Below are 27,821 nucleotides of genomic sequence, written 5' to 3'. Positions count from 1 at the left end.
AATAGCTTGTTTGAGCATTTGAGCTGGCATATTGTTGCTCAATATTTTATCTTCTTTTTTTTAATTTGAAAATGGAATTACCCCCTAAACTATATGCCCCAGAAAGGGGAATATAAGCTTAAGGTAGTGTATTTCGCATTGAATTTGTAAAAATGCAACAGTACACAGAAATAAAAAGTCATTTTCAAGCTGAACTTAATATTTTTTTCTTTTTGTTTTCTTTCTTCATATTGCAATAGTTTTACAAGAAAAATAGCGTACCTTGATACTGCTTGCAAAACTAAAAAAGAAAGACGCACAAAACTATGTATCGTCCTTGAAACACAATGAAAAAGAAAAAAAATTGTAACAATGAATAATCAAGTTTACATAATACAAAAATCACTAATTTGGCAGTTTTAATAATTAACAGCAGCAATGTATGGCGGTAATAATATACAGCAGCAACAAAAGAACGTGTTCTCTGAACTTTTCATCAGAGAGGTCAAACATAAGGTGTGGATTCATGCTTAAAAGCAATCTCACACCAACTTAAAGTGGGACAAAAAAATTGCTTGATGAAATTATGCATCATGATTTAGAAATGATCTTACGAAAGATAAGGTTGAAACGACCAGCGGGGCAATAAACTTTATGATCAAACTAGTTTTGTTTAAAGTATACTGGTTTTAATATTTACACAGCTAGCATATGCAATTAGAACAAAATTTAGAAAAATAATCGAAAGCACCACTGGAAATTTAGAAAAAAACAAGGAAAATTCCAAACCCCTTAAGACTTTGTACAGTGTTTTTCAATTTGTACTGGCATTCGTGAGAAGTAAAAAAAACGAGGAAATCAGCGGATCCGAGGGAAAATTGCATGCCTGACTTATAAAGCCCCCCATCCCCCACCCCCAACCCTAAACACATCCAACCTAAATTTTACATGCCCTACCTCACAACCAGTGCCCCCCCCCCCCTTCCACTCCCCAAAAAGTTGGAAAATGTTTGTGTTGTACCAACTCTTTATTAAGAAACAAGAAAGATGAAAGTAAGGAAAAAATGTGCAACCTGACGCCACTTCAGCATTTGTGTACAAAGTCTAGGGAGAGTCAAGAAAATTTTCAAGTATTTCCTAACAAAATTGGAATGTTTCTCACTCCCGATTCATGTCTTGTTGTCATCATTTTTGCAATGACTGACCTTCATTGAGATGATATATGAAGAAAAAAGTGGCATCAGATTGCAACATTTTTTCCGAAACTAAAAGTAAGCACCACATCAATATAGTCCCCCAAACCCGTAACGTAAAATAAAAAACAAAGTGTTCCCATGTCTTTCCCACAGCTATACACCCCTACAAGCGGTGTTTTTATCTGCAGCACACATCGTCAATTGATCACGATTATTCAGCTAGTTCGATGTTTATTCATAAGAAAATAACAATGACGTCACACCAATGCTGATCACTCAGTCATGCATGTACATTAAAGCATTTCAAAGACCGGCTTTCGTCGAGCTGCCAAAGTGACCTAGGACCCCAAGAACTGTGGTTCGAACCCATGTCCCCTTACAACAAACATTTTTGTTGGTTGGGATAAGTACAATTGAAGGGAAACACTACGAGGACCTACGTGTCTTCCATCCACACAGCGTAATAAACATTCATGTTAGAGTGCGTGATGTGATTGGTAAAAATACGATGTATGCTGCAAAAAAAAAAAAAACCCCTAGGACCCCAAAGCTAGAGATTGGGAATGATCATTGTGTAGGCAGACCCTATGCCATGTAGAAGACTTCTTATCAGGGACAGCTCGAGAGTGTGTAACAAGTCACAAGTCATAATTACAAGTCCGTTCACAAGTTGAATCATGCGTAAAAAGGTGGGCGAACACTATCTAAGGAATGCCTGTGTCACAATTTATTGAAGTAGCTCGACTTGAGTTGTGATTGAAATTTGATGAACTGGTGGGGACTTGTGGTGGGTTTGACTACCACACTGCTAAGAAGCCAAGTAGATCCAGGCAGAACAGTCCTTTAGCCTTCCTCACTGCTCAGCTTCTGGCTTCGGCTTCAAGATCTTCAGATATTTGTCTGAGTTCTGCAAAGAATAAAGAAGAAAGACAGGACAGATTTAACAAACATGACATGCGTTTAGACAACTCAAAATACAGATCAAGGGTTCAATGTATTGTTTCGGTTTGCGGTAAAACATGTGGTAATAACTACTGCTCAGTAGATGATTAGTTCTGATAAGAACTTGTCCTGCTTATTATAAATTTTCGCCAAGTAGTTCTGCTTAGTTCTATAAGAACTTGTCTTGGTCTCAACGTTTCACCTAGCCTGCTCTAGTCATCGTCAGAAGACTGTCGATGATTCAATGATTCACAAGCAGATTTTACTGCCACAAAATTTTGTAGTAATTTTCTCTGAAGTATCCTTTCAATATGAAGGTAACTTCACAGTGAGAATGCAATACAAGGCTCAATCGCTGTGCTAACTCAATTGTAATGACTCTTTCAGTTGAAGAAATGAAACAACAAAGCTTTTTAGACTTCGTAACTTTCCGATGGTTTTCCAAATTATTCTGTAATTCTATTTTGCATACTGAATATGTTGTGAACTTAACCCCCCCACTTCTTCACCGTAAACCCCCTCCCACCCACCCACATCATAAATTCATACCTGGTGTAGTGTCCTGACTTCTAGGCCCATTTCCAAAGCAGCTTGCTGAAGATATTCAGTCTCAGCAGATGTTAACGTATCCAGCGCAAACGGCATCTCCGTCAAAACGTCATCCTTTATGAACTCTCTACGGACAAAACATTACTTGGACTGATTATTTTATTGGAAAGTAAAAGATCTTTCAAGCTCTCAACTCATAAACAGAGTTCCCAGCACTCTTTGAAAACACAATTCACTGAATTTTCCCTAGTTTTCCGGAGAAATGTCCACAATTCCATGAGAGATATTTTCACTTTAACGAGGTTGCTGGGAAGTCAAGAGGTGGTTGCAGCAAAGCAACTAAGATACTGATAACACACAGGTAACTTGTTGACAAGCGAGGGCCTCCCTTCTCCCCTTACAGCCATCCTTTCCTCAAGACCACACGCAAGAGACATGCACATACGCCACACTGGTGAAAACCTCTCCCTTCTGGGTCACTGTCAAATTCCCTGAGTTTTTCCAGACTTGAAAAACAGAAACCACTTTTCAACGTTTTCCCTTGGAAAAAAATTAACCCTGATGAAAGTTATTTTTCCCAACGTTTACAACAGACCAATACAAAATCAGGTGCAATAGAATAACCAGTTAACATTGTGCTGCTCAATTTTCATTTAAAATTTTTCAAAAAATTACAATTGATAAAAAGTGTTTTACTTGAGTTTGGTCTGTAGTAGGTCTTGTGCTTCTGGAGTGCACTTCTTCTGTTTATCTTTCGTCTTGGCTTCTTTAGCTACATCGCTACCTGCCCAAGAAGAAATAAAATCAATGAAAATATGACTAGGCATGTCTAATAAAGTGGGTCCTACAGCACACAAATTGCATTCGATTGAGTCAGAATGGCTATTCACTGGAAGTTTTTTCATGCATCATAGTCAACACAGTGGCTAGATTTATCCCATTCATTGACATACAGTGAAATCTCGATATTTAAGTCAAAACCTGTTAACTCAAAAACCCTTCAAACTCAAAGTAGAAACTCATTCCCGTCAATTGTTGTTGAATATAAAATCCATTGGATAACTCAAAACTCTGCTTAATAATATCCCTAACCCCCTAGTACTTCCTCGGGACTACCCTGCTAGAGTCCAAGCATTGGAAGTTTCCTGCTCAATCCACTGTGCCTTATTTTCAGTTGTCTGCTGAATCCAACAGAGTCCAACTTGGCATTATTAATGCGGTTCAGTTGCCTGCTGAATCCAACATTTTGCATTGAATGTACACAAAGGCTTTACTGCTAAATCCAACAGGCTCCATCAGGTATGTGACGTAGTTGGATCCTGTTGGATTCAGCAGGGTTAGGGTTAACTCAAACTTTGAGCCAATTCCCCTAAGGTTTGACTGATCAAGATTACTCTGTATATTATTTTTATGAGAGTCGCCCATCACTAGGCCCTATTTAAGGGCCACTTGATGCGAGGGCTACAAAAAGGGATAGAGAAAGGAAGCTAATTAAGAAAAAGAAAAAGTACTACAAATAGATTGAGTATTGATGTAATCCTATATGATAGCACTGCCCAGCACACAAGTGGCAGTCAGTGAGACATTTGCAAAGCTCTCCTTAAGAACTCCTTTAATAACAGAACACTCCTTTATCCTAACGCTAAAGGGTATTTGTCTATAAAACCAACATTAACGCAACCATGCAGTCGTCAAAGTGTGAAGCGCCTGCCCAGTGTAACAAGATACATCAGGTCAAAATTCCCAAGGCTAAACTGCTTCAGCATCTGCGGTTGCCAACTATGGGCGGCCATTAGGGCAAAAAAGACAAAAAACAAAAATAAAACAAAACCACAAAATTAAACAAACAACACAAAAATAAACGAACAACTCAGAAATAAACGAACAACTCAGAAATAAACGAATATAATTCAGAAATAAACGAACAACTCAGAAATAAACGAATATAACTCATAAATAAATAAGCAACTCAGAAATAAACGAACAATTAAGAAATAAACAAACAATTCAGGAATAAACAAATATAACTCAGAAACAAACGAACAACTCACAAATAAACGAACAACTCACAAATAAACGATCAACTCAAAAATAAACGTACAACTCAGAAATAAACGAACAACTCAAAAATAAACGAACAACTCAGAAATAAACGAACAACTCAAAAATAAACCATCAACGCAGAAATAAACAATCAACTCAGAGTTAAACGATCAACTCAGGAATAAACGATCAACTCAGAAATAAACGATCAACTCAGAAATATACACGAACTCAGAAATAAACGAACAACTCAGAAATAAACGAAGAACTCAGAAATAAACGAACAACATCCCCAGGGTGTCGAGCAGCAGTACGCGCCCACCATGTACCATACATTACAGAAGTGCAGACGACATAATGTTTACCGCGGCATTCAAAATGGCGGACACCTTGAACCGCTTCACGCGATGAACACGTAGAAAAAACGGAGGGTAAAAACGTAGTGTTTTTTCGTCGACGACCTCCGAAGCCAGAAAGAAGTCTATGCGAAAGGTAAGCCTGGGATGCAGTTTAATTTTTATGATGAAAAACGTTGACTTTGTAAACGTTTACCATGGCATTCCGTCATGTCTAGTCTGTACGTCATGTGAACGGTATGCCAATGCCGGCCGGGTTTGGCCACATGTACTGGGCTGGGATGGCGCGGCGTGGCACTGCGCCATGCATGACTACGTTGGCCCATGGAGGAATTCCTCCATGGTTGGTCAGACAGGAAAGAATGGGAATTCCATACACGTACGCCACTAGTTTTTCCCTGCAATGACTATACTAGTAGTAGCCACCAGAAGCGGTAACATGTCCTAAAAAGTGATATTTACTGGGAAAATATTGAAATATTTAGTGAGAAAACATAATTTTTCAGACCAGTCTCATTATACTGGTTTGTAACACCATGGTAACAGGGTGTGAAGTAACCTCCATCTAGGAGGTAGACTATGGGATTCTTTCCCCGGACGGGTATGGTCTATGTGTCTTGTTTATTTTTTGAGCATTTTGCCGCTTTAAAGATCAAACGACTTCCGCGACTCTAAAATTTTATTCATAATTCTAATAAAAGAGACTTTTTACCCGTTATTTTTCAGTTCGAGTTGAATTTTTTTAGTATCTTTACGCAACAATTTTTACAAACGCAAAAGGCCCCTAGCCCCCTAGTACTAGTATTAATGTTGAGCGCGATCGGGTGATCGTGATGCTATCTGTCGATTGCGCTGCCACCAGTCGAACCGCTTCTCAAATACGCCATTGACATGGTTTAACTGTTTAGCCTGAAATACTCAGTGAACCCCAAATAAACTGTGAACTGCTGTGTGCATATTGCATTATTTTGGTGACCCACAAAAAATATCATGCATTGTGTGTTTGGAAGCAGAGAAAATGAAGAAAAAAATGAATTGGATTTACTTAAACAAAATCAGCAGTTTATTTCAGTTCTCTTTGGTTCCACTGGTTGCACAGGGTACAAGAGTAATGGTAGTAATCCGAACAGGATGTCAACATGATGATTAATTTGTAACTCTCAAATTTTGGTTGCAGGACGATTCTAGTAACATGGAAGGGAAGCCTGTGATGAAACAAGATCCTTCCGAGAAGTAATCATGAAGCGGAAAGTACAACTTTAATATGCCTCATTTTCTCATTGGAGCAGACCATTGCAGCCTCATCAGCTGGTTGAGTCTGTTGCAGTAGCATGCGCGACCGTTCAACGGTAAATGGGAAAACAGTGACATTTTCTTGGAGAGAAGATACCCCTAACCTACAGGAAGCGTTCAAAAAGTGCGCTGCTTTGCTACAATATTTGGCCCTCACTAAATGAAGTACATGTAGGCCTAGTTTTTTTTTCTGTGTAGCCTACATGTACATGTACATGTAGGCCCTACTTAAGTCTTTGTTGTCACTCTAAGTCTAATCCATGTGACATTTGCAGTTCTACATGTACATGTAAATTGTAACTGTACAACTTCTGCACACAGAAACTAAAAGAGGTGCTACATTTTTTTCTGCAGATATTTGTAAAAATTATTAAATTTAAATAGATACATGCAGTGCTAGATACATGTAAAGTAGCGGCCAAACTCAGATTTCTTCTTTTTGCCTAGTGAGGGCACTGTACCAGAAAGATGGTAACCAAGCTCTCCTTAGCAACATAGATTTAGCGTTGTAGAGTTTGCAACTTGTGTATTAAATTCTTCGCCCAAAGCAATAATCGCTGAGGTTTATTAAACGGTTGGTACAGCAGTTTACTGTTAAACAATTTCTATAAATTATGTAGTGATAAGTGTGATATTTAGTACCGTTTTATAGCCTATAAGTTGCATTTTCAACGCATTTGTTGGTTGCATAGTCACGGTATTGTGGAACCTGTTAAAAGCACATGTACTGCAGGTCGAGATTTATACAGGGTGTACCTAAACCCTTCTTGCATTTAGACATCAGTATTCTTTTAATGTGGAGTAGCTAGTATAAATGCAAATTGTTGGACTGACACTGGATTTAGGTCATAGTTGATACACTCACTCCATGTACATGTACATTGTAGGGGCCTACATGTGTATTTACATAAACATTGCTTTGGACATGTGTGTGCATGTGTTTGGAACATGTAAGTGATATGTAATGAGCTAATTCTGTTACAATAAGGTTACACAAATACACATGTACTGGGTAATTTCTTGTAACAAATACATACATTTTATTTTCTATTTTATTGTAGTCAATCTGTGCCTGACATGTACCACTACAAAACTGTATTAGCAGAAGTTGTACTACACAGTAAAGTTTCTGGATCTGCAGCACAGCATTGTCGTCTTGAATCTGTGGCAGATTCATGTAAATTTTACAGAGAGTTGTGTTACTAGGGGCCAATCACAAGTTTAAACTTCACACTCCGCCCCCCATCCCCCACCCAATTCACCAAATGTCCCATCCTCCAGTGCCTCCAGCCCAACCCCCATTCCACCCCTAACCCCCACCCCACCCCTGTCCCCCACCTTTGTCAAACAGATATCAGGATATTCATATTGCACAAAACTTAGAATGGTGCACCTTTAGTTCATTTTGTTCAAATGTTTGTGTAATCTCATGAAATGATGTTATAGTGTTACAGGTTGAGCATGGTTAACTGTACATACATGATATTTTGAAAAGCACAATTGTATACATTGTATACTTCTCAAAAAAAAAATGTTTACAACACAAGTGATATTAATATAACTGCTAATTTAACATTACAATGTGGGTTTTTTTGGATGAGATATTAAAGCAGTGGTTTAATAATTAACTTGCGAAATGTGAATTGTACTTTTTTTCAGGCAGTTTCTTTAAGTTACACACAAATAATGCTTGCCCCAGTCTAGTACAATGCAATAAATTAAAGCTCAAGAGTGGAAGGAAACCTTAAAATGTTGTTTAAAAAATCCTTTTACTAAACATAACAAGAACATGTAGGAAAGAATTCCATATACGGATGTCAATAATTTTTCCTTGCAATGACCTACCAGCCATCAGAAAGCGATAACATGTCGTACAAAGTCAAATATAGCAGGGAAAACATTGAAGAATTTAGTGAGAAAACAGAAATGTTCAGACCACTCTCAAAGTTGTATACAGGGTCTCAAGTGACGTCCGTATGTGGAATTCTGTCCAAAATGTGAACTGCCGTATATAAATCAACAGTTAACTTGCAGTCTCTAAAGTTGGTTTCCAAAACCAATCGACGAAATACATCCAATCCTTGTACAGATACATGTTAAGTTGCTCCTATTCTTAATGACACATTTAGCTCAGTAGAAACACAAATTGCTTAGTAGAAACATGTATTTAAACTGTCCTAGGTGCATATATGTTTCACCTAAAATTGCACTAACTATTCATAGAAAAGTAAATTATAGATTTTTAAAGATGACTAAAAAGTCTGCAATTTGTTGACAAAAATTTTAATGTCTAAAATATAATTTTAATAATAACATGTACATGTACATGCACTTTTACTCTTTGAACTAGAGCAATCACATTTATGACAAGACCAATTAACTAGTTTTGCCAAATAAAATTTGTGCAAGGTGTCTTGATAAAAAAATTGCAAACCCTGGGCTATATGGTAAAACATTGACCTTTATGAAATTGGAGAATCCTCAATGGTTTCAAAAATGCCTCAATGAATGAAACATGTACAAAGACTATGAGCACATCGCTGTGGCATTGGTGAAAATTCAAAGGTCACAACAAGGCACACCTACAACTGCCATCTGCATCTGCACTTGGTAAAACTCGATTTCTCCTTCGTCATGGGTTTTGATTCCCTCAGTTGCAGAGGAAAATTGTGCAGTCCTTTTTGGCTAGAATCACTTCCTTTAGTGTCACCTCTCTGAACCTTGACAGACTGTTCACCTCAATAAGTCCTCGGACAGAATCCTCAATGACAACCTGGACAGGGGTTGCAGCAAGTTCCAAACTAATTGAATCCTCTGCATAAATGCATCAGTGGTTGCAGTGAACTTTCTCTCATACATGTATTTGTGGATTTTCGGGGGTCTTATAATAAAAAATCTCTATAACTTTAACAGTGCATTCGCCATTTTACAAGGTACTCGGGGAGCCGCAGCTAGTAGCCAGCTGCTGTCTACATACTTGTATCATGGAGCTAAGATCTGGTAGTTAAGCCAGAATTTCAGTCCATACTTGGCATGGGCTGTGGAACACATGCAGCACTTATCAGACAAGACTAAAGTTGCTTTCTTTCAGTTGAGTTTCTGTTGCTTTCCATCTGGATCATTGATGTAGCTGGCTTGAACACCGTTCATAATATCCTGCTCTCTGTTGGGACAAATGACAAAATATATGAAACGGTTTAGCATGAAAAGTTGCAAAAATCTCATCACAAACTATTTAAGACCAGGCCTACATAGATGTTAATCAAGTTGTAATCAGGGGACTGATGGTGGCAGTGTAGAGTAAAATAGAGTGCAATCACCTATCATAAAGCTATCCAGAAAAAAAGATTTATACCTGGAAATCACCATGACAGTGACCATGGTGACCCTATGCACAAACATAGGCGTCGCCGAGATTTTTTCTAATGGGGGGTAAAACATATTTTTCCCCAAAAAATCCTGTATTTCTCAACATATTCTCAATTTATCAGTTTTAGAGGGGGGCAGGGACATTTTGCCCCCCCCCAACTCATTAAATTTACAAAAATATGACTTTGCACATCTATTTCTTAAATTTCCTTTTTCTTGTTTTTTCCCTTCCTTTTTTGTGTGGCTCTTCTGGGGGGGGGGGCACCCCCCCCCCTTGCCTCCCCTCCCTCGTTTTTTCTCGGTAAATACTTCAATATGTTCTCCAGCTGATGGCTGTTAACACTGCAGGGAACATGATGGGAAGATTCCCATATCTGGCCATCCCTGTGCACAAACCGTATGAAGCTGGTCTGGACATTTCTATTCCAAGTGTTTCCTAAATATTTCAATATTTTCCCAAGCTAAATTTTACTTTTTTGGACAAATTATCACTTTCTGATGCATGATAGGTCACTGAAGGGGAAAAATAGTGATGGCCAGATGTGGGAATCATTCCACCTCGGATATAGCTCGATGGTCGGTCTGACCATGCATGTACCACGGACCATTTATGGTCCATTACCACGGACCATGTAATGGTCCGTGGTCTGCCCACCGCACCGCGCGCTAGTACAGTGGCCAAACCCGGCCCACACGCATGACGTACAGACATGACGGCGGGATATATGCCATTGACATTGTAAAAGTTTACGAATAAAGTCGACGTTTTCCATCATAAAAATCAAACTGTAATCAGGCTTACCTTTCGCTTAGACTCCTTTTATTAGGCGTCGGAGGTCGTCCACGAAAACCCACTTCACCCGTCATGTGTCATGTGTCCGTGTTTATCGCGTGTGTGAAGCGATGCAAGGTGTCCGCCATCTTGGATGCCGCGGTAAACATTATGTCGTCTGCACTTCTGTAATGTATGGTACATGGTGGGCGCGTACTGCTGCTCGACACCCTGGGGATGTTGTTCGTTTATTTCTGAGTTCTTCGTTCATTTCTGAGTTGTTCGTTTATTTCTGAGTTCGTGTATATTTCTGAGTTGATCGTTTATTTCTGAGTTGATCGTTTATTTCTGAGTTGATCGTTTAACGCTGAGTTGATTGTTTATTTCTGCGTAGATGGTTTATTTTTGAGTTGTTCGTTTATTTCTGAGTAGTTCGTTTATTTTTGAGCTGTTCGTTTATTTCTGAGTTTTACGTTTATTTTTGAGTTGTTCGTTTATTTTTCAGTTGTTCGTTTATTTCTGAGTTGTTCGTTTGTTTCTGAGTTATATTTGTTTATTCCTGAATGGTTTGTTTATTTCTGAATTGTTCGTTTATTTCTGAGTTGTTCGTTTATTTCTGAGTTATATTTGTTTATTTCTGAGTTGTTCGTTTATTTTTGTGTGTTTTCGTTTAATTTTGTGGTTTTGTTTTATTTTTGTTTTTGTCTTTTTTGCCCTAATGGCCGCCCATAGCCAACTGCAGCAGGATACAACAGTGGCATACTAGCTCCCACTGTCTCAAAACAGCATAACTATGCACTGGTATGGAACGCCAAATGCAACAATTACGTTCCCACAGACTTTATTTACACCTGCTGCACTGCATCTCTCTGTTCAAGTTCATCCTTACTTTTACTGAGGGAGAGTGTGGCCAAGTGATTACGGTCCGCGACTCATGATCAGAGGGTCAGGGGTTCGAATCCAGCTGATGGCCATGTGTTGTGTCCTTGGGCAAGGCATTTAACCCCCACTTGCCTCTCTCCACCCAGGAGTACAAATGGGTACCGGCATTATAGCTGGGGAGTAAACTGTGATGGACTGGCATCCCATCCAGGGGGAATAGAAATGTTCTCAGCCAAGGAAACCAAAGATAAATGCCAGCCTGATGGGCCAAGTGGCTGATCGTGACAGACTTTGCTTACTTTTGCTGGTCGAGTTTGCTGAAGCAAACATTCTTTGGTACGTTGCCTTGTGAAGTTGATCCATTTCGGCTTTCTTTCTGTCCAACTTCCTGAGTTCTGCCTGGATGTGAGCGTCTTTAGGGTTCAGCTTCTGTGCCTTGAGGATCCAGTGTCTGCCTTTGTCAAATTCATTACTGTGCCAGAGAGCCTGTTGTATTACAACGGGGACAGAATATCAAATATCTCAAAATGTAAAAAAAAACCACATAAGTCTAGTTCATAGTGACGCAAATGCGAAGTGAATAAAACATTTGTTGCGAAACTCCCCGCGCCAAGTATGAAATAGCCTTTCGACCTTCCAAAATTGTATGAAGCATCGAGATGTTCCAGTTAGGAATCGTGACTGAAACCTTTAACTTTGGTCATTTACAAACAAATCATGATCCAGCTTGCAAATAATTACCAACTTTTGGTGTAAAAATTGGCCATATATGAAGCATGTTTGGAAAAAATGTTGCAACCTGACGCCACTTTTTTCTTCATATATCATCTCAATGAAGGCCAGTCATTGCAAAAATGATGATAAGACATGAATTTGGGACTGAGAAAAATTTCCAATTTTGTTAGGAAAATTTTCTTGACTCTCCATAGACTTTGTACACAACCGCTGAAGTGGCATCAGGTTGCAACATTTTTTCCTGCATGTTTTATTATTGCAATCAATCGCAAAGTGGCGCGGCGTTGTGTTCTGGTGCATTAAACTCATGACTTTTGCAGATTGTGGGTTTCAAGTCCAGCCTGGGGTCATGGTGCATGTGCCCTTGGGCAAGGCACTTTGTCACTCATTGCTTCTCTCCACCCAGGAGTAAATGGGTACCTGTGAGGGCAGAGATGGTTATTATGATCGAACCAATAGCTGCTTTGCACCAAAATGGCAAGACTGAGCTGTCAACTCCCTGGGGAGCTGAGATAGTCTTTGGAATGTTTTATAGGCACGACGAGCAGGGGTAACAATGCCACAGTGCCTTGAACACCAACGTGTACACTTTATAATTACAAGTTATTGTTAATTAATTCATTCAATGAAATCTTTACCTGACCACGTCTGTACATAGCCTTAATGTTCTGAGGGTCAATCTCTAATGCCTTGATGCAGTTGGATAACGCCCTTGGGCATTGCCCCTGCTTGATGTCGCACAGTGCTAGGTTCAGGTACAGCTTCAGCAGTACTCTCTTCATTTCGTCTTCCTCGGACTGATTGGCAAGTCTAGCATTTTCAAGCAGTCGTATCGCCTGATAAAGGAGAGAGAACACAAACAAAGAAACCTCAAAAGTTTGAGTAATACCTCGAATGGAAAATATGTTGTTGCAATGAAGTGGAACAGCTAACTAACATTAAATGGATAAAAAGAGGTCCGGGCATTTCCCAATAAGTTTTCCACGATGAAACTTAAACAGAATTAGCTGGCCTAACATTTTCCTTTTAAGCAAGCTTTCTCACATTCAAAAGAAATGAAAATTAAGAAGTTGCAAGGTCTTTAAAGAACCACTTTCGCAATTCTAGGATTTCGGCAAACCTATTGCTGCAATGAAAAAGAACGGATCAAGAGAAGTTTAATGAAACCAAGAATACTTGGCAAGATTCATAATCTTCCCCCCACCCTCATGGTGACATTTGGTCAATTTGATTAATAGGGAATATTAGCGCCAGAACCTTACCACCTGTACTCACAAAGGTCCATCCGTTCCTCCCCAAAAATATTTCACAATTTCTACGACCTAAAACAACAGGATAAGCTGCTTGCTCAGATGACATTAATTTATGTGGATTTAGACATGAGATATTTTGATTTACTTATTCAAAATAAACATTTTAGTAAACAAGGATTCTACGGGCAATTCCATATTAAAAAGTCAAAAATTTAGAAAATATTGCAATTCTCTGAAACATCTGGAAATGGGTGAATTGAAGACCTAAATACTCCAGGTAAAGGGTATAATTGAGTTTTTGTCAAAGAAATAGCTGAGAATGTGATATTTCGGGTCAAATTAAATGGATTTGTGAATCTTTTCTTTTTCATATGCTTTAGATTTTCATCCTTTTTCATATTATTTGTCCCAAGATTTCCAGGTTAAAGGTTTACCTTGATATACTGTGAAGCCGCTTTGGATATTCTTTTGTGGCCATTTTCGTCGCCATTAAATGCATCATTGCCCGCCTGAAAACAAAACAAACATCACAAATTATTTACAAAAATTTCAATCTTTTGAGTTTTTGATAGGCGTCATGACTTGGACTCGAGTTGACCCAGCAGACGATGATCAAAAGCTCCTTAGTTCCCGAATGTTAGAGGTCAGTGTCTGGCTTGCACCCGATAAAGGATGCAGTATTTTTCAAAATACATGTAATATTTTTCCAATCATCGTTTGGCTGAGCGATCATTGGAAAATGTTACAAAGTTTTCCTTATTTATTTTATAATTTCCTTATTTCCAGAATTTTAGGCTCCGTGATTTCACAGGGTGTGTGAAACTGTTATTTTCTTACACTGAAGTTAGCTATTTCATAATAATTTATTAGTTTTTGGGATTTACAGATTTTTATTTATTTTGTGTGAATGTTGTAAACAGCCTCTTGTAACCCTCCTAGCCTTCTGCGCTTGACAACCCTTCAAGTTTTTCAAAACCCTTTTTTTGCCCATAGAGTTAGCACTCACACTTCAAACTCCTTGGAGGAAATCTTCTGTGGAGTATGGATAACACTTCAAATCCCTGCACAATTCTTTTGTGTGGTTAAGCTCAGGGCAAGCAGGCAGATTCAGTCACGCTTCACTGCTCTCCACAGTGTTGTGTTTTCGTGTGTGCAGTGACTCTCTGTGATACAGTTACTTTAACACTTGATATCCTTTCACTTGAAACTGACGTGCAGGGTTTTAAATTAAAGGGCTTTACACATTGCTCTGAATATTGACTTCACTTTATTAGGAAGGTTACTTCAGGCGTTTTACAATGTAGTGCGCCACCAAGAGTTTGCCATGGAGAGTTCATTTTTCCCAGTGCATTGTGGGAGATGGTCGACAAATTCGCAGTGCGAGCAGTGGAATTATTAGTTTGTCCAGTCAGTAGTTTCGTAGCATGATTCGAGTATCTGTTTGCCCTTTTCTTTTCCTTTTATCAATACAGTGTTTTTTGTAAGGCGGCAGAACGCTTTGCGGCCCCAATCTTTAACAAATTTAAGCTCAAAATACTCGTTCAAATAGGCCATGTTTTGTCAATCATAAACTTGAAAAATGGACTCTCCGTGGCAAACTCTTGGTGGCTCACTGCATTGTGAAACACCCCAATTGAAACAAATCATGATGTGATCACTCATACCTTACGGTACGCATTTGCAATGTCAAGGATTTCTTCAAAGGTTGCGTCTTTTCTCCGTTCTGCGGACCAGGTATCCATATCAGGCACAAGAGGAGTATCAGAATAATTCAGAAGCTCTACCACAAACAGGACTACGCGGAGGCAACAGAAATAGAACCATTAGTTGTCTACCATAATGCATACAATAACTTGTAATGACAAGTTATTTTTTGATCAACGCAAAATGAATAAAACGCCTACTGCACATGTGGGTAACAGTACACATGCAACTGACCAATATGTACACTGCAAGTTCCAGCTCATACGCAAGTGCACGCATGTCAAACTTTTGTGCACGCATGGTGGATATTAATCATGGCTGTGATTGGTCAAAATATTGTGGGCGGGACTAATGGATCAGTCTATTGATCCCTTGCAATTCACATCATGATGCAAATTTCAACAAAAGCTCTCCTGGGACGAATGTGTTCATATTGCAATGTGAAAAAAAAGTAAAGTCTGTCACGAGCCAATATGTCCCATCAGGCCAGCATTTGTCTCCAGTTTCAGTAGCATATAAACGACTGAGAAAATTCTACTCCCCCCTGGATGGGATGCTAGTCCATCGCAGGTTACTCCCCAGCTAATACCGGTACCCATTTATACTCCTGGGTGGAGAGAAGCAAGTGGGGGTAAAATGGCTTGCCGAAGGACACAGCATATGACCAGAAGCTGGATTCGAACCCCTGACCCTCTGATCATGAGTCACAAATCCTAACCACTAGGCTACTCTCCCCCACTTATTGCAATTGCAATCACATAACTTCAGGATTTTTTTCTGTAAAGGCCTCCCATACTACAACTAATAGACTGATCCGTTAGGCTCCGCCCACTGTGCACGTGGTCACCACTTTAATACAACACTAAATGTTGAAAACACGGGCCTCATACGCAATTGCACGTATGTGGGACTTTCTGCCAGTAGGGCTGTCCTGATTATACCCAATCCTCGAATATTCAATCATCAATCAAACATCTGAATAGCTTTTTTACCAGTTTGAAATTTCAAAAACGAAAAACTACGTAAATAGTAAATACACACATGACTGGTGATGTTACTTCATAGAAAAATTGCGGCGCTTCATTGTCACTTAAACTTTTTTGTCCTTGGTAACTTTTTTTTTGTTGACGGCAGTTCATCGTTCACATCCTATTACGAGGTTAAAGCCTTTACAGCCCTTTACTGCCATCTCATTTTCGTATTGCGTTTTGTCATCTTCTTCATCAATTCACCCCCAAAGTTTCCCTCAAATTTCAAAAACCTGCTCTTTTTATCATGACTTTCCTATTGTTTTTTTAACATCACTATTAGATGAGTGCAATTATCTTAGAGTGGATTTTTGTTCTCTTAAAGGAACGGGGCCCGTAACTTCACAATCACCAAGCCCACGCTGTACATACCAGTAGCATTTCCTGGGATCCTGGGAGGCACACCCATAGGGCCATAGGCATACTGATGTTGAATCAAAAAGTCTGATTTCTCTCCTTTCCTCATCGTTCCTACCGCCACCTCAAGACCTAGAATCACTTGACCTGGACAAAAAAAGTTGTGTGGTAATGTCAAGAAAGACTCAAACATACTAAGGTTTGGAAGGATCTGATTATAAGTCAAAACTTGTGTTCAATTTCTAATACTGAATTTCAAAGATATCCATGAAATATCAGATAGTATGCAAGTAATGAAAGTTGATGAGTGCAATGGTAAGAATAATTGCTTAAATGAGGTGACAAATGGAACGTTCCATTTAACGAGCTGAAGCGAGGGAATGGAGCATTCCAAATCTGTCACCGAGTGAAATTATTCTTTCCATTGCACGAATGTGAAACTGAAACATTCGTTTGTTGTTTTATACAATGCCTGAATAAATCCTCGTCATCTGATTGGTATTAGTGTGATCCTGCATTGGAACTTCTGCATGCCGTGGAATGGAACTTCTATTTTTGTCACAGGCCAGGGCGCCCTCTCCAACGAACACTTGTGTGTGTCTGACGGCTTGTGCGCATAGCTCGGATCAGACGCACGAGGGCGCACGCTTGATTGATCGCATGAAAACAGTCCAGGCAGTGGACTAGTGTTGTATAAGAAGCATTAACCTTGTTGTACATTTTGATGGCTGTTTAGTCTTGACTATGTCCATGACAATAACGGTTAATCCGTCCATAAGAAAAACAATAAAAAAAAAAAAGGAAAATTTCATTGGAAAGCTGGGATGGTTCAAGGGGTATTTTTTGTTTTTACTTGGCAACAGACCGGATACGTTCCCAACTTATAAGAAGCTCCCTAACAAAGTAGACGACTATTTTACGTACCTTCTCCAAGTCTGATTTTCTGTGTTTTACCGCGTAGTCTGGTAGAATCAAAGGGAACATCGCAGTATTCCACATAACCCTCATAATGAACTGCAAAGTCAAGAAACAAAAAGTACAAATTAACATCCTGCACAGAAACACGAATATTAGAAAGCTACAATAGCATGTTTGCAAACTCATTATTTATAAAAATAGCTTGACCTCATTAAAATAGAATATGTTTGAAAGAAACGTGACTACTAGATCCAATTATGTCAATGACATTGTATACAATATGTACATGCAGTCATTCCCGTATGTTAGGAAGGTTGTCAGGTAGTGAACTTGGTTTCAGATTTCATAAAAATGAGAGGAACAAATCTAAATCAATTTACTTTCAACCTCCATCGGTACCCAGATGCAACCTTATGGGGTCCAAGCTACAATAGCATTTTGCAAACTCATCATTTATAAAAATAGCTTGACCTCATTAAATCAGGTATGGCAAGCTCTACAGAAAGAAACGTGACTACTACATCAATTAGGTCAATGACATTGTATACCATATGCAGTCACTCCCTGTATGCAATAAACAATAACATATACATTGTGGTTATACTTCCAATGACATTAAATTTTATCACTTAAATGATCAAGTTGTTTATAAGCAGGAATATCGATTCAACTGGGTCTGTTTTGATGTCTGATAGTCGAGCAGTCCCTCTGCATGGCAATATTTGTGCACAAAGCCCATACACACGGCTGGGATACACGATACCTAACGGCTAGAATAAACAAATTAGAGCACGGGATTTCTAGCCAATTGGCAAGCAAGAAAAGTTTGCAGCATTCCATTCAGGTGATGTGATTTTCAGCCAATGAGAAATGGGCGGCAAGGCACATTTGGCAGCAAACCAAGCCGTGTTGCGCAATTTTGGCAGCAAACCGAGCATGCAGTCACTTTTGTCTCAGCCTCCAATGGACAAACACTGGAATAATTGAATGCGTCTCCAAAATTTTGTTTGTTGCCGCTTCTGGAAATTCATATTTCGTTTGGTGCTCAGGATATATCCTATAAAGGACGCACAGCTTTAGGTTCGATATAACTTTGTTTTCTGAACCTTTGGTTGTCTCAACAATGATTGAAATTCCTTCTGGAAAAAATTGAGCCGCGGCTGTTCGGCCGTAGTGGTTGTGGGCCAAAACCATCTATATTAATAGCACGTCTGTAGGCTTAGTGGAGCATCCCTGAAGAGGAACCCGACCAGGAGTGGCCTTTCGTAGCATCGTGATACCAAAGACGATCTCAGAGAAGGAGAATGCCACGCCCAAAGCGTCAACCGCATCCTCCAGCAGGATTGTGAGACGGCGATGGGGTCCTCCCGCCGCCGAAACGGCCAGCGCGAGCCCTCGAACCACCAGCGGGAGCCATGCCGATGGATGGGGCCCAAAGCACTACCAAGAACGTGCCGGAGGATGCCGCCGGGCAGCAGACAGTCGCACCGGGTAGGGGTGAGTCCACGATGGATATGACGGGTGGGGTTGGTACCGCCGATCATCAAGCGGACGCCCCACCCATCGTTCCCAGTGTATACACCCCACTGGGATACCAAGTTCCCATGCCCATAAAAGAAAAACATTGGAACAGTACCCATGTAAATTTTGCATTACTTTGTTCCGACACCGTATCTGCGTCGGCCATTTTTACAAAGGCAGAAGACGGTGGGGAGCTTATGCTGGCCATGGAGGGCAACCGCATGGTTGTTCGTAAGGCCTCCTCACCAACCACTAAAATCGACACAATCGACAAGTGGTCTTCTGCCTTCCATACTTTCATGTCGATTTTTATAGTGCGCCATCCAAACCGTGCAGCCGATCTACTGAAATATGCAGAGACAGTTCGGCTGGCGGCGCGGCAGTTCCCCGGTTTCGGGTGGCGTAATTATGATGAACAGTTTCGGCTCAGGCAGGAGTTGAACCCTAGCCGGAACTGGGGCGAAGTTGATACTGAGTTGTGGCTAACAGTGGCGGCCGCAGTTACGGTGTCAACCATGGCATATGGCTCAAGTGGGCAGCGACCTACTTCCGCATCATCCTATGACAAATTTTCTAAGCAAACGGCCATGTCAGGGCAAGGGATTTGTTTTGCATTCAATGGGCCACAGGGATGCCATTGCTCTCACAATGAGACGGCCCACCGCCACCCCCAGCTACCTCCTTTTCAATGAGCATTTGTGCTCATGGGCGTTTTTTGTGCTCGTGAAATAAAACAGCCCACGATTTTCCCCATTTTTGGTGATTATAGTGGCTTATTATCTACATTAATTAAAGGAAGTATAACCACAATGTATATGTTATTGTTTATTGCATACAGGGAGTGACTGCATATGGTATACAATGTCATTGACCTAATTGATGTAGTAGTCACGTTTCTTTCTGTAGAGCTTGCCATATTCTGATTTAATGAGGTCAAGCTATTTTTATAAATAATGAGTTTACAAACATGCTATTGTAGCTTGGACCCCATAAGGTTGCATCTGGGTACCGATGGAGGTTGAAAGTAAATTGGATTTAGATTTGTTCCTCTCATTTTTATGAAATCTGAAACCAAGTTCACTACCTGACAACCTTACTCACATACAGGGAATGACTGCATATTGTATACATTATAAGCAGATAAAAGAAAGAAACACGCAGTCCAAATTTGTATGTGACTACACGCCTCAGCCAAACGGTTTATTCAAAACATTTCTTCAAACTGTTACTCCGGCTACCGTTTTCAATTGGGCCACCGGGTATTATTTCAATTGTGTAGCACCAAATAATTTGTCAATATCCATATCAATATCAGAGTTGGGCACCAGAAGCCCCTGAGCACCACAAGCCCAGAACCATTAATCATTTCAGCCAATGGGCACCAGAAGCCCAGAACCATCAATCAACGTAAATGCATTTAGTGTGGCTATTAACGAGTGCCACATAAGGCCGAGTGGACACCCAGTCGGGAGACCAGATCAACCTTGGTCATGCCATGTAATGCACAATGATGAATAACACTTAACAATACACACTCCAAATGCCATAAACAATAAACTATAAATTCCCAGGCACCGTTCGATTCCTTGGTTTGTACTCACAGAAGGAAGAACGGTGCTCCTCCCCTGTTGAACTGACTCAAGGGAGAAGCTGCTACCTGTTACAACTACGATTATAATTAATAACCTTTAAGGTTATCAGGTAGTGAACTTGGTTTCAGATTTCATAAAAATGAGAGGAACCAATCTAAATCCATTTACTTTCAACTTCCATCGGTACCCAGATGCAACCTTGTGGGATCCGTGCACGAACAGTGGCGTAGCACGGTCGTTTTTATTTCTTGAAAAGGGCACTTGCGCATCCGTGCTGAAATGTAGACACATTTTTGTCTATAAACCTTAAGGCCAAAAAAAAAGTCTCCGGTTTCTGGTATGGAGCTTGCCCCAAAAGTGGTGCGGCGACGGGGCTTTTTTTTTTTTTTTTTTACTTTTTTTTTCTTCAATGTCGGCTGATGACTGCAAATGGTGCAAGACTAAATTTAGTGCAAAATATATGGGAGTCTAGAGAGGCCACACAAAGCTTATACTCGATTGTAACCCCATCTAAAAATACGTTAAAATTGTGCAGCAGCAGGATCCAGTCAAACCAGTGAGTTTGGCAGTTTTGAGACATCATCTTACATTGGAAAAAAAAAAACTTTTTCATTTTGCCGACGCGCATGGCTACGGCGACGCGCGCATACCAGAAACCGGAGACATTTTTTGGCCTAAGGGAACTGTCGAGAAAAAGTTTAAGTTCAAACAAAAGGGAACAAAAGAAGGAAAGGGGCTGGCCCTCAGGAGTATAGCAGTAAAAATGAGCTGTATGTACTTGTACATGCATATGTGACGCAAGCATATACTTACTGGTAGCAGTGTAAGCCTTTGGGATGACTTCACCTGAGCCAACCCTCTTGACTCGTTTCATCACACTGCCATCACCAATTACTGAGAACATTTTTTTGGCAATTGAGTCAAATGGAGTCTGGAATTTAAAAAAAAAACAATCAGTACACCTCTCATTTATGTTAAAATAACGTGAATTTAGGACATTTTTCATTTCAAATGCAATTAAGGCCAACGTTTTGTACAAGTGTCTTCAAAAGGGCCGTCCACACTATCCAACATCTTCTTCTCTCATTTGTCAGGTGGACAGTTCAGATATCAGCTTGCAGTTGAGTCAATCATAGTTTGGTTTCCTGGTCCAAGTTAGTTAGACCATCTGCTCCATGCGGAGATGGGTAGATGGAGCGGGCAATTGGATAGAATATGGTCTGCAGTTTGGTCTGCAGTCCCGCATTCACAGGTGGCACTGTCCGCGAGGCCCCACCTGGCCATGTTGGCTCTGAAGCACACCACACCAGTTCGAAGGCAGTTTAGTCTTGTCCAGGCCTTGCATGTTTGATCCATGCCACTGATGTTGGTGTGGTCCTGGACAAACTGATGTAGGCGCATAGTGGATCCTTGCCATGATTGCTCCCATTTGTCTGCAACCCAGGATGCCGTGTTTGCTTGGGAGAAATCCTGCAGTAGCTCTTCGGCAGAGGACGAGAATGGGTGGCGAGACTTGAGTCCTTGGCTCCCTCATTTGTAAGCTTGGTGTGTAGCAGATGTCCAAAAACCTCCGTGTTGATCCCGGGTCTCACACAATAGGGATCCTTTTTCACACTGGCAAGAATCCTACATGGTCTCTGCATGTGGTTGGGCCATCGTGGTTGGACCATGTGGTTCGGCAGGGCGGCATCTGTTGTGGATGGGATGCCAGAGGGATGTTGCCGCTCCGTGGGCTGGCCAAAGATGCGCTGGGTGGACAATTAACATCCGAGAATGGTCAGGGTGTGACACCAACGAACTGAAAGCAGCAGCACTGGAAAGACGGGCTGTGGTGGGAGCGGAGCTTGTGATCCTAACTGTGCATAATTTGAGGAGGCAACCACGGGCAAATGCCTGTGTCTAATGAATGATGAACCATCGTCTAAAGCTTTTTAGAACTACTCACCTGATTGTCATCTTCTGAGTCACTGCCGTCCACGTTATTGACCTCGTAGTTCAAGTGTTTGAAAACATCTTCTTCGTCAAAATACTGCTTCTCTTCCGGGGCTGTGCAGTTACAAATAAATTGATGGACAAAATCTTTAAAGATGCTTTCCCTGTGCTATTTTCCAGTTTCATCCCGAAAGAAAAGATTCCTTTTCTAAATTGCTATTTTTCTTGCAATACAAAAGTAACAATGAGACATCAACCAGAAAAATATAGGCCAATATTTAGTTATTGAATTATTACTAAAGAATAATTCTGTTTTCGCAGCTTAGGCTGGTTCCTGCCCCACAATCAGTATTGATAATGTACGGGAGGAGAGCCAGTCTACTCTCAAGGCGGATCTTTTTTTCAGAGGAATGGAGACGTCAAAAAAAAAAGAACTAAAAAAGGAGGATTTTTTGGTTGGAATAAAACATAAAAGTTGAAAATTTACAAACAGAAAAAATTGAAGTTGCTGAAGAGCACAGCAAAAGCAACTTCAACCAACCAGATGAAAAGAAGTGGTTATGATGACGTTTGTGTAAATTTATTCACTGGTTGGGTGTGAACCCACATAATGTGATCCCCTAGGTGGGTGTGAACCCACAAACTATGATCATCTGGGTGAGTATGAGCCTAAAACAAACACAATCCCCTGGATGGATGTGAACTCATAAACTACATGCATGATTCCCTGGGAAAGTGTGAATTCACAATCCACAATATACAAAGTGATGCCCGCTGGGCGCATACATGTTTGTACACAAATCTGGAAAACTCCAAATTTTGTAGGTATTCTATACAGGTTCGTTATCGAAGCTGATAAGCCCAAAACCAAAACGCATCAGCAAATGAGCGTGTCATTTTGCTCTACGCAAACAGCGCAACGCATGCGCGTATTTGCTGCAGATGATTAACCGTGATGTGTTTTTTAAAACCGTAATGACGCGCTTAAGTTGTTTGCGTACGTTCTACTTGCGCATTGCATTTAGAGTACTTTTTCAAAATTCAATCCATCTAATTTCATTATGTTGTACACGCACATGAATTCAAAATGTCTGTCTCAGGACGGCTTCAAAGTGCCTCCGCGGGTAAGAATGAGGAGTTATCCCTTTAGTAATTTAATATAGCTCTATGGTGTGAACCCACAAAAACCCAATCCATGCGTGGGTGTGAACCCAGAACTAAATGGATGATATCCTATAGGTAAAACAAACTCCAGGAGGGTGGGAATTACTCCTAAAATGACAACTGTCCCACAGTATACCTTCAGGGAGTACGACTTCAAACTCGGAGCCTCTACCATCAGGGTTACACAGCTCGTCAAGATCAACTGGTTCAGTAAGTCTGACGTGGAACTCATCTTCAATAGAATTCACGTTCTCCATATTGATGGCAATACTAAAATAAAAAAGTGCATGAAAAGAAATAAATATGAATCAACACAAATATATTATAGTTATAGGACTTAGGACAAATGCCTTTAACGTCTAAAACTGATACTTTTCCAATAACCGTTGAACATGTTTATAAATGACTTCTTCCGGAAGAGTCCGAGTCCTGTACTCCTGAGTGACGCCTATAGTTGTAAAAAAGTTCAGGGTGGCATCGAATGACCGCAATACAGATAGATTTATAAATGATAGGCATTTTATTTTCCCAGCATACCTTGTCCAGAGTTTGCATAGCGATCGGTCTCTCACATCTAGTGGATGTCAACGAATCAGGGCTGCATCGCATTAGGTTTAAAAATTATAGGTCAAAGTCTCCCACATGTGTTTCATGTTGGCATAATGTGCATATTATAAGACTGTTTCCGATCGACGTACATTTTGAATATGGTGCTGGACTTCCTCGACTTGTTGTGGAAAAAGTACATACACATAGAAACTTGGAGAGATTTACGCATGATCTTTAACCCCCTTCACACCAGCTGACAGCTATAGCTGCTGCCCAGAGTGTCATGGTATATGCCGTATTTATAATGCCGTCTGTCGACAGCTGCTACAGGCAGCTGCTACTATACTGCTGGCTACTGCTCACAGACTGTGCAGTGACGTGTGCAAGCATGTGCAGTGAGGCGTAAAAGCCCAACCACAAGGGGTTAGAAATTCTCTCCTATAGTTTTCAGAAGTTCAGGGTGCGGCATCGAACTCGGTTTGATTTTGAGAGGCATTCGCCCCGCATAACCTATTCAACTTGGTGAATTGTTATGGCAACTTTTTGAGGTGGATGTTTGTGAAAATACTGCACGACTAGTTAACATTGCACTTTTTTGTAGGGGCTTTTTCAACTGGGGCGCTAGTTATGCTACAGCCTACAACAGGTATATGGGTCTGACTGGGCCTGGGCCAATTACGCACAATGACCCATCTGCGGTATGTGTGGGCACAACATGCACAATGGCCAATCATTGTACACACTGTACACCAAGGTGTTCCTCAAAATGGGTGATTGGAGCAAAGCCAATTTCTGAACTCCAGTTTTGGTCCTATTGTACAGGTCCAGCCCCATTGCAAATCTGCATGAATGGAGAAAGAGACACGGCCGAAGCTGAGGTTTGAAAAACGGCCCCTAGTCTGGTTACGGCAGCAGGCCGGTCCACAGCAGCCTAGCCTTAAGGCCTAGGAAAGGGAAGCAGACTAAATCCGTAGAATGCCAAGAAAACGCAAAACTGCCGGGTATTTGCATACACGCTGCATGTACTTTGTACGTGTACCTTCGACGTTCGCATACACTTGCCTGTGTGATTGATTTTGTCTGAAAGGACACCTTGGCTCAGAATGTATGCTGGCAAAAGAGGGTTGAAGGAATTAAAAAAGATTTTTGTAAGAACAGCTTTTGTAAGAACACTAAGAACAGTGGTTGAAACTATGTATAAATAAAAAAAATCTTTTCTCAGCCATTTGAATGCTTGTTGTAGCTTGAGTAACCCCAGCTAACATGCTCATCAGAAATTGTGAATTCCTGATGAGCATGTTTGCTGGAGTTACTTAAGCTAGTTGTACTTGTGGGTTTTTTTTCAGTCTGACGAATCCAGGACCCGAAAATACATGAATAATAATACAATTACAAATTAAATGGACAACACTGCAGATTAATTTTATAAAATGACAGTTGACCTAAACATTCATGTCTGTATCACAGCTGCATTGCATTTTCTTGGAAAATACATTTACATTGATTTGAGACTGCCGTTGCTGCCTGATTAAAAAAAAAAAATTCAAATAATTGAAAAAGCTTACGAAGACGAACCCTAGTTTGTGTTACAAGTAAATAACAGTACACATAATTTTAGGCTTCAAAAGTTCAAGCACAATGTGGGCCTACCCGGTTCTGTTTTTGGAAATACACGTACTCGTACTCAGAATACAGGTACTCATACTCATCATGCTCGTACTCGGTAGTACAACAAAAAAGTACTCGTACTCGTACTTGGATGTTCAAGTACTCTTCCTCATACTCGGAGACCTGTTCTTGTATAGTCAGACCCCCTAAAATGACGAGGATATGTTTTGACGCACTCGCATTCAACATGTTCAATTTGCATTGGACACCGCGTGTGCGTTGCAAGCGTTACCTGCGTATATGTGGTGACTTAATGAGGATACTCCGAAGCACAAGTATCCTTGAGTCACCATAATCATGATAATCAGCGCAGGTAACGCTTGCAATGCGCGCGCGTTGTCCAACGCAAATTAAATGCGAGTGCGTCGAAATAGATCCTCGTCATTTTAGGTGGACAGACGATACTCGTTCTCGGCAACCTATAGGTACTCGGCAGTATTCCTAGCTCCATCATCCATGGTCTGAAAAACCCCAACAAACATGACAAGTGTTTTCTCAGTCATGTCTGATCGTAATTTCTTCAAACAATATTTTCCCTTCTTTCTAAATTAGGACATGTTAGGCGAAGTAAAAAAAAAAACATGTTTAGCGTCCCCGCCCGCTTCCTTTTTAGAGGCCGCCTCCTTTTTTTTTTTTTTTTTAATTTTTTTAAAAGACAAAAATTGATAAATTTTAACGATCTCTGACAAAAGAAATCGTATTTTTAGACTTTTATACCGTGTATAAAGCTGTGGAAATAGTCAATGAGTCCAAGTGGCGGCCATTTTGAAAAAAGCTGGTAACCATCTTGAAAAATAGCCCGGCCGCGTTGTCTTGAAAAATGTGTCGGGCGGCCATTTTGAAAAAAAAAAAAAAAAAAAAAAAAGGGCCTCCTCCTTCCTTTTTGTCAAAGAGGCAGGACGCTAAACATGTTTTTTTTTTATTTTGCCTTATACAACACCTAAATAAATCCCCGTCATCTGATTGGTGGATCGTTGATCACATGTCATTGAATTATTCATCCCAACGCACGGCACGCGCACAGCGCGCAACGCACAGTGCAATGGAAGTTCTATTGCACGGTGAATAGAACTTCCATTGCACGGTGTCACTGCTGCTGGCGGTGGCGCTGTTAAAAATCGAAATAAATTGAATATGATTGTGTTCAACTATGGAGGTAGAATTAGTAATTCTACCTCCATGGTTCAACCTGTTGAACAGTTTGCATAAATTAAATATGATGAACTTGTCAAACTTTTAAACAGTTTTTAACCTAAATAAGTTGGCTATTTAAAGTCAACCAATCCGATGACAAGGATTTATTCAGGTGTTATATAAAACAAATAATGAATGTTTCACGTTCATGCAATGGAAAGAATAATTTCATGCGGTGACAGATGAAATGTTCCTTTCCACTCAGTGGAACCATGGAGCTATGGTGGAACATTTCATCTGTCAGTGTCACCATGGTGTCACCTCACATAGCTCACATGCCTCATCAGCTCATGAAATTCTTCGTACCGTTGCACTCACAAACATTCATTATTTGTATCTTATCGCTTTCTGATGGGTGATAGGTCAATGCAGGGAATGGGAAAATTAGTGATCTACATGTACATGTAATGTAGGGAATTCTTCCCTATAATGTTCATTGTTATTATAATTTGTTAGCACACAAAAGGAAAAGGATTTAGGCCTACCTGTTGTTTACTGAGGCAACTCAGCTCGGCACGCGCACGTGCATTTAAATGACCTCTTGCCGCGCCAACGTACACGTGTACGTCACGATCGATTGGAAAGGTCACTGGTCATCCCGTTGCAAATCCTCATGTAGTTCGTGTCACGAATCACGTGTAAATTGACGTCATCAGTCTGAAATAGCAACTTTGCATACGTAATTATAGTTCGGCCCCGGTAAAAAATACTCGTGTGTAACACGCATAAAGCATGCACTAGAGGCAAGAATTAGACTTTTAAATTTACATACGCTCACGTGATGGCAGGTGCTTAGTAAACAAGCAATCGCATTGGACGACACAT

The 27,821-nt window shown here is 40.4% G+C and overlaps 1 protein-coding gene and 2 long non-coding RNA genes across 10 annotated transcripts; 1 reads left to right on the top strand and 2 right to left on the bottom strand.

Annotated features, from left to right (window-relative positions):
* Positions 1–1,469: 1,469 nt before the first annotated feature.
* Positions 1,470–27,615, bottom strand: LOC119730386 (inactive peptidyl-prolyl cis-trans isomerase FKBP6-like). Of its 8 annotated transcripts, none has more exons than XM_038203257.1 (14): positions 27,315–27,339; positions 27,055–27,067; positions 23,722–23,855; positions 22,435–22,535; positions 21,303–21,420; positions 17,383–17,472; positions 16,474–16,605; positions 15,034–15,164; positions 13,804–13,878; positions 12,755–12,952; positions 11,681–11,867; positions 3,363–3,450; positions 2,667–2,793; positions 1,470–2,082 (listed from the first exon to the last, which is right to left on the bottom strand). In XM_038203257.1, exons 1-14 carry the CDS (start codon positions 27,322–27,324, stop codon positions 2,029–2,031), a joined length of 1,458 nt encoding a protein of 485 aa, XP_038059185.1. In that variant the 5' UTR covers positions 27,325–27,339; the 3' UTR covers positions 1,470–2,028. The 8 variants fall into 8 exon arrangements, with proteins under 8 accessions (XP_038059185.1, XP_038059182.1, XP_038059187.1 ...); XM_038203254.1 differs by lacking the exons at positions 27,055–27,067; positions 27,315–27,339 and adding exons at positions 25,785–25,790; positions 26,222–26,312; XM_038203259.1 differs by lacking the exons at positions 27,055–27,067; positions 27,315–27,339 and adding an exon at positions 27,482–27,615.
* On the top strand, positions 4,794–7,498 carry LOC119730387. The gene is made up of 2 exons (XR_005271367.1): positions 4,794–5,201; positions 6,243–7,498. It is a non-coding gene; the product is annotated as an uncharacterized LOC119730387 (long non-coding RNA).
* Positions 7,375–10,708, bottom strand: LOC119730388. Its single transcript, XR_005271368.1, has 2 exons — positions 10,530–10,708; positions 7,375–9,521 (listed from the first exon to the last, which is right to left on the bottom strand). It is a non-coding gene; the product is annotated as an uncharacterized LOC119730388 (long non-coding RNA).
* Positions 27,616–27,821: the final 206 nt, after the last annotated feature.

Source organism: Patiria miniata, unplaced genomic scaffold (genome assembly GCF_015706575.1).
Source record: "Patiria miniata isolate m_02_andy unplaced genomic scaffold, ASM1570657v1 HiC_scaffold_22, whole genome shotgun sequence".
Classification (NCBI taxonomy): domain Eukaryota; kingdom Metazoa; phylum Echinodermata; class Asteroidea; order Valvatida; family Asterinidae; genus Patiria; species Patiria miniata.
The sequence above is the reverse complement of the archived record's forward strand: the minus strand, read 5'-3'. Positions and strand labels throughout refer to the sequence as shown.

Coding starts and splice junctions, on each gene's coding strand:
- LOC119730386 (XM_038203252.1), bottom strand. CDS start 24,363: ATGCGTAAATCTCTCCAAGTTTCTATGTGTATGTACTTTTTCCACAAC. Junction 23,856..24,283: donor TCCAGCACCATATTCAAAAT/GTACGTCGATCG, acceptor TTTTTATTTTAG/TATTGCCATCAATATGGAGA. Junction 2,083..2,666: donor AAGTCAGGACACTACACCAG/GTATGAATTTAT, acceptor TATTCTTTGCAG/AACTCAGACAAATATCTGAA.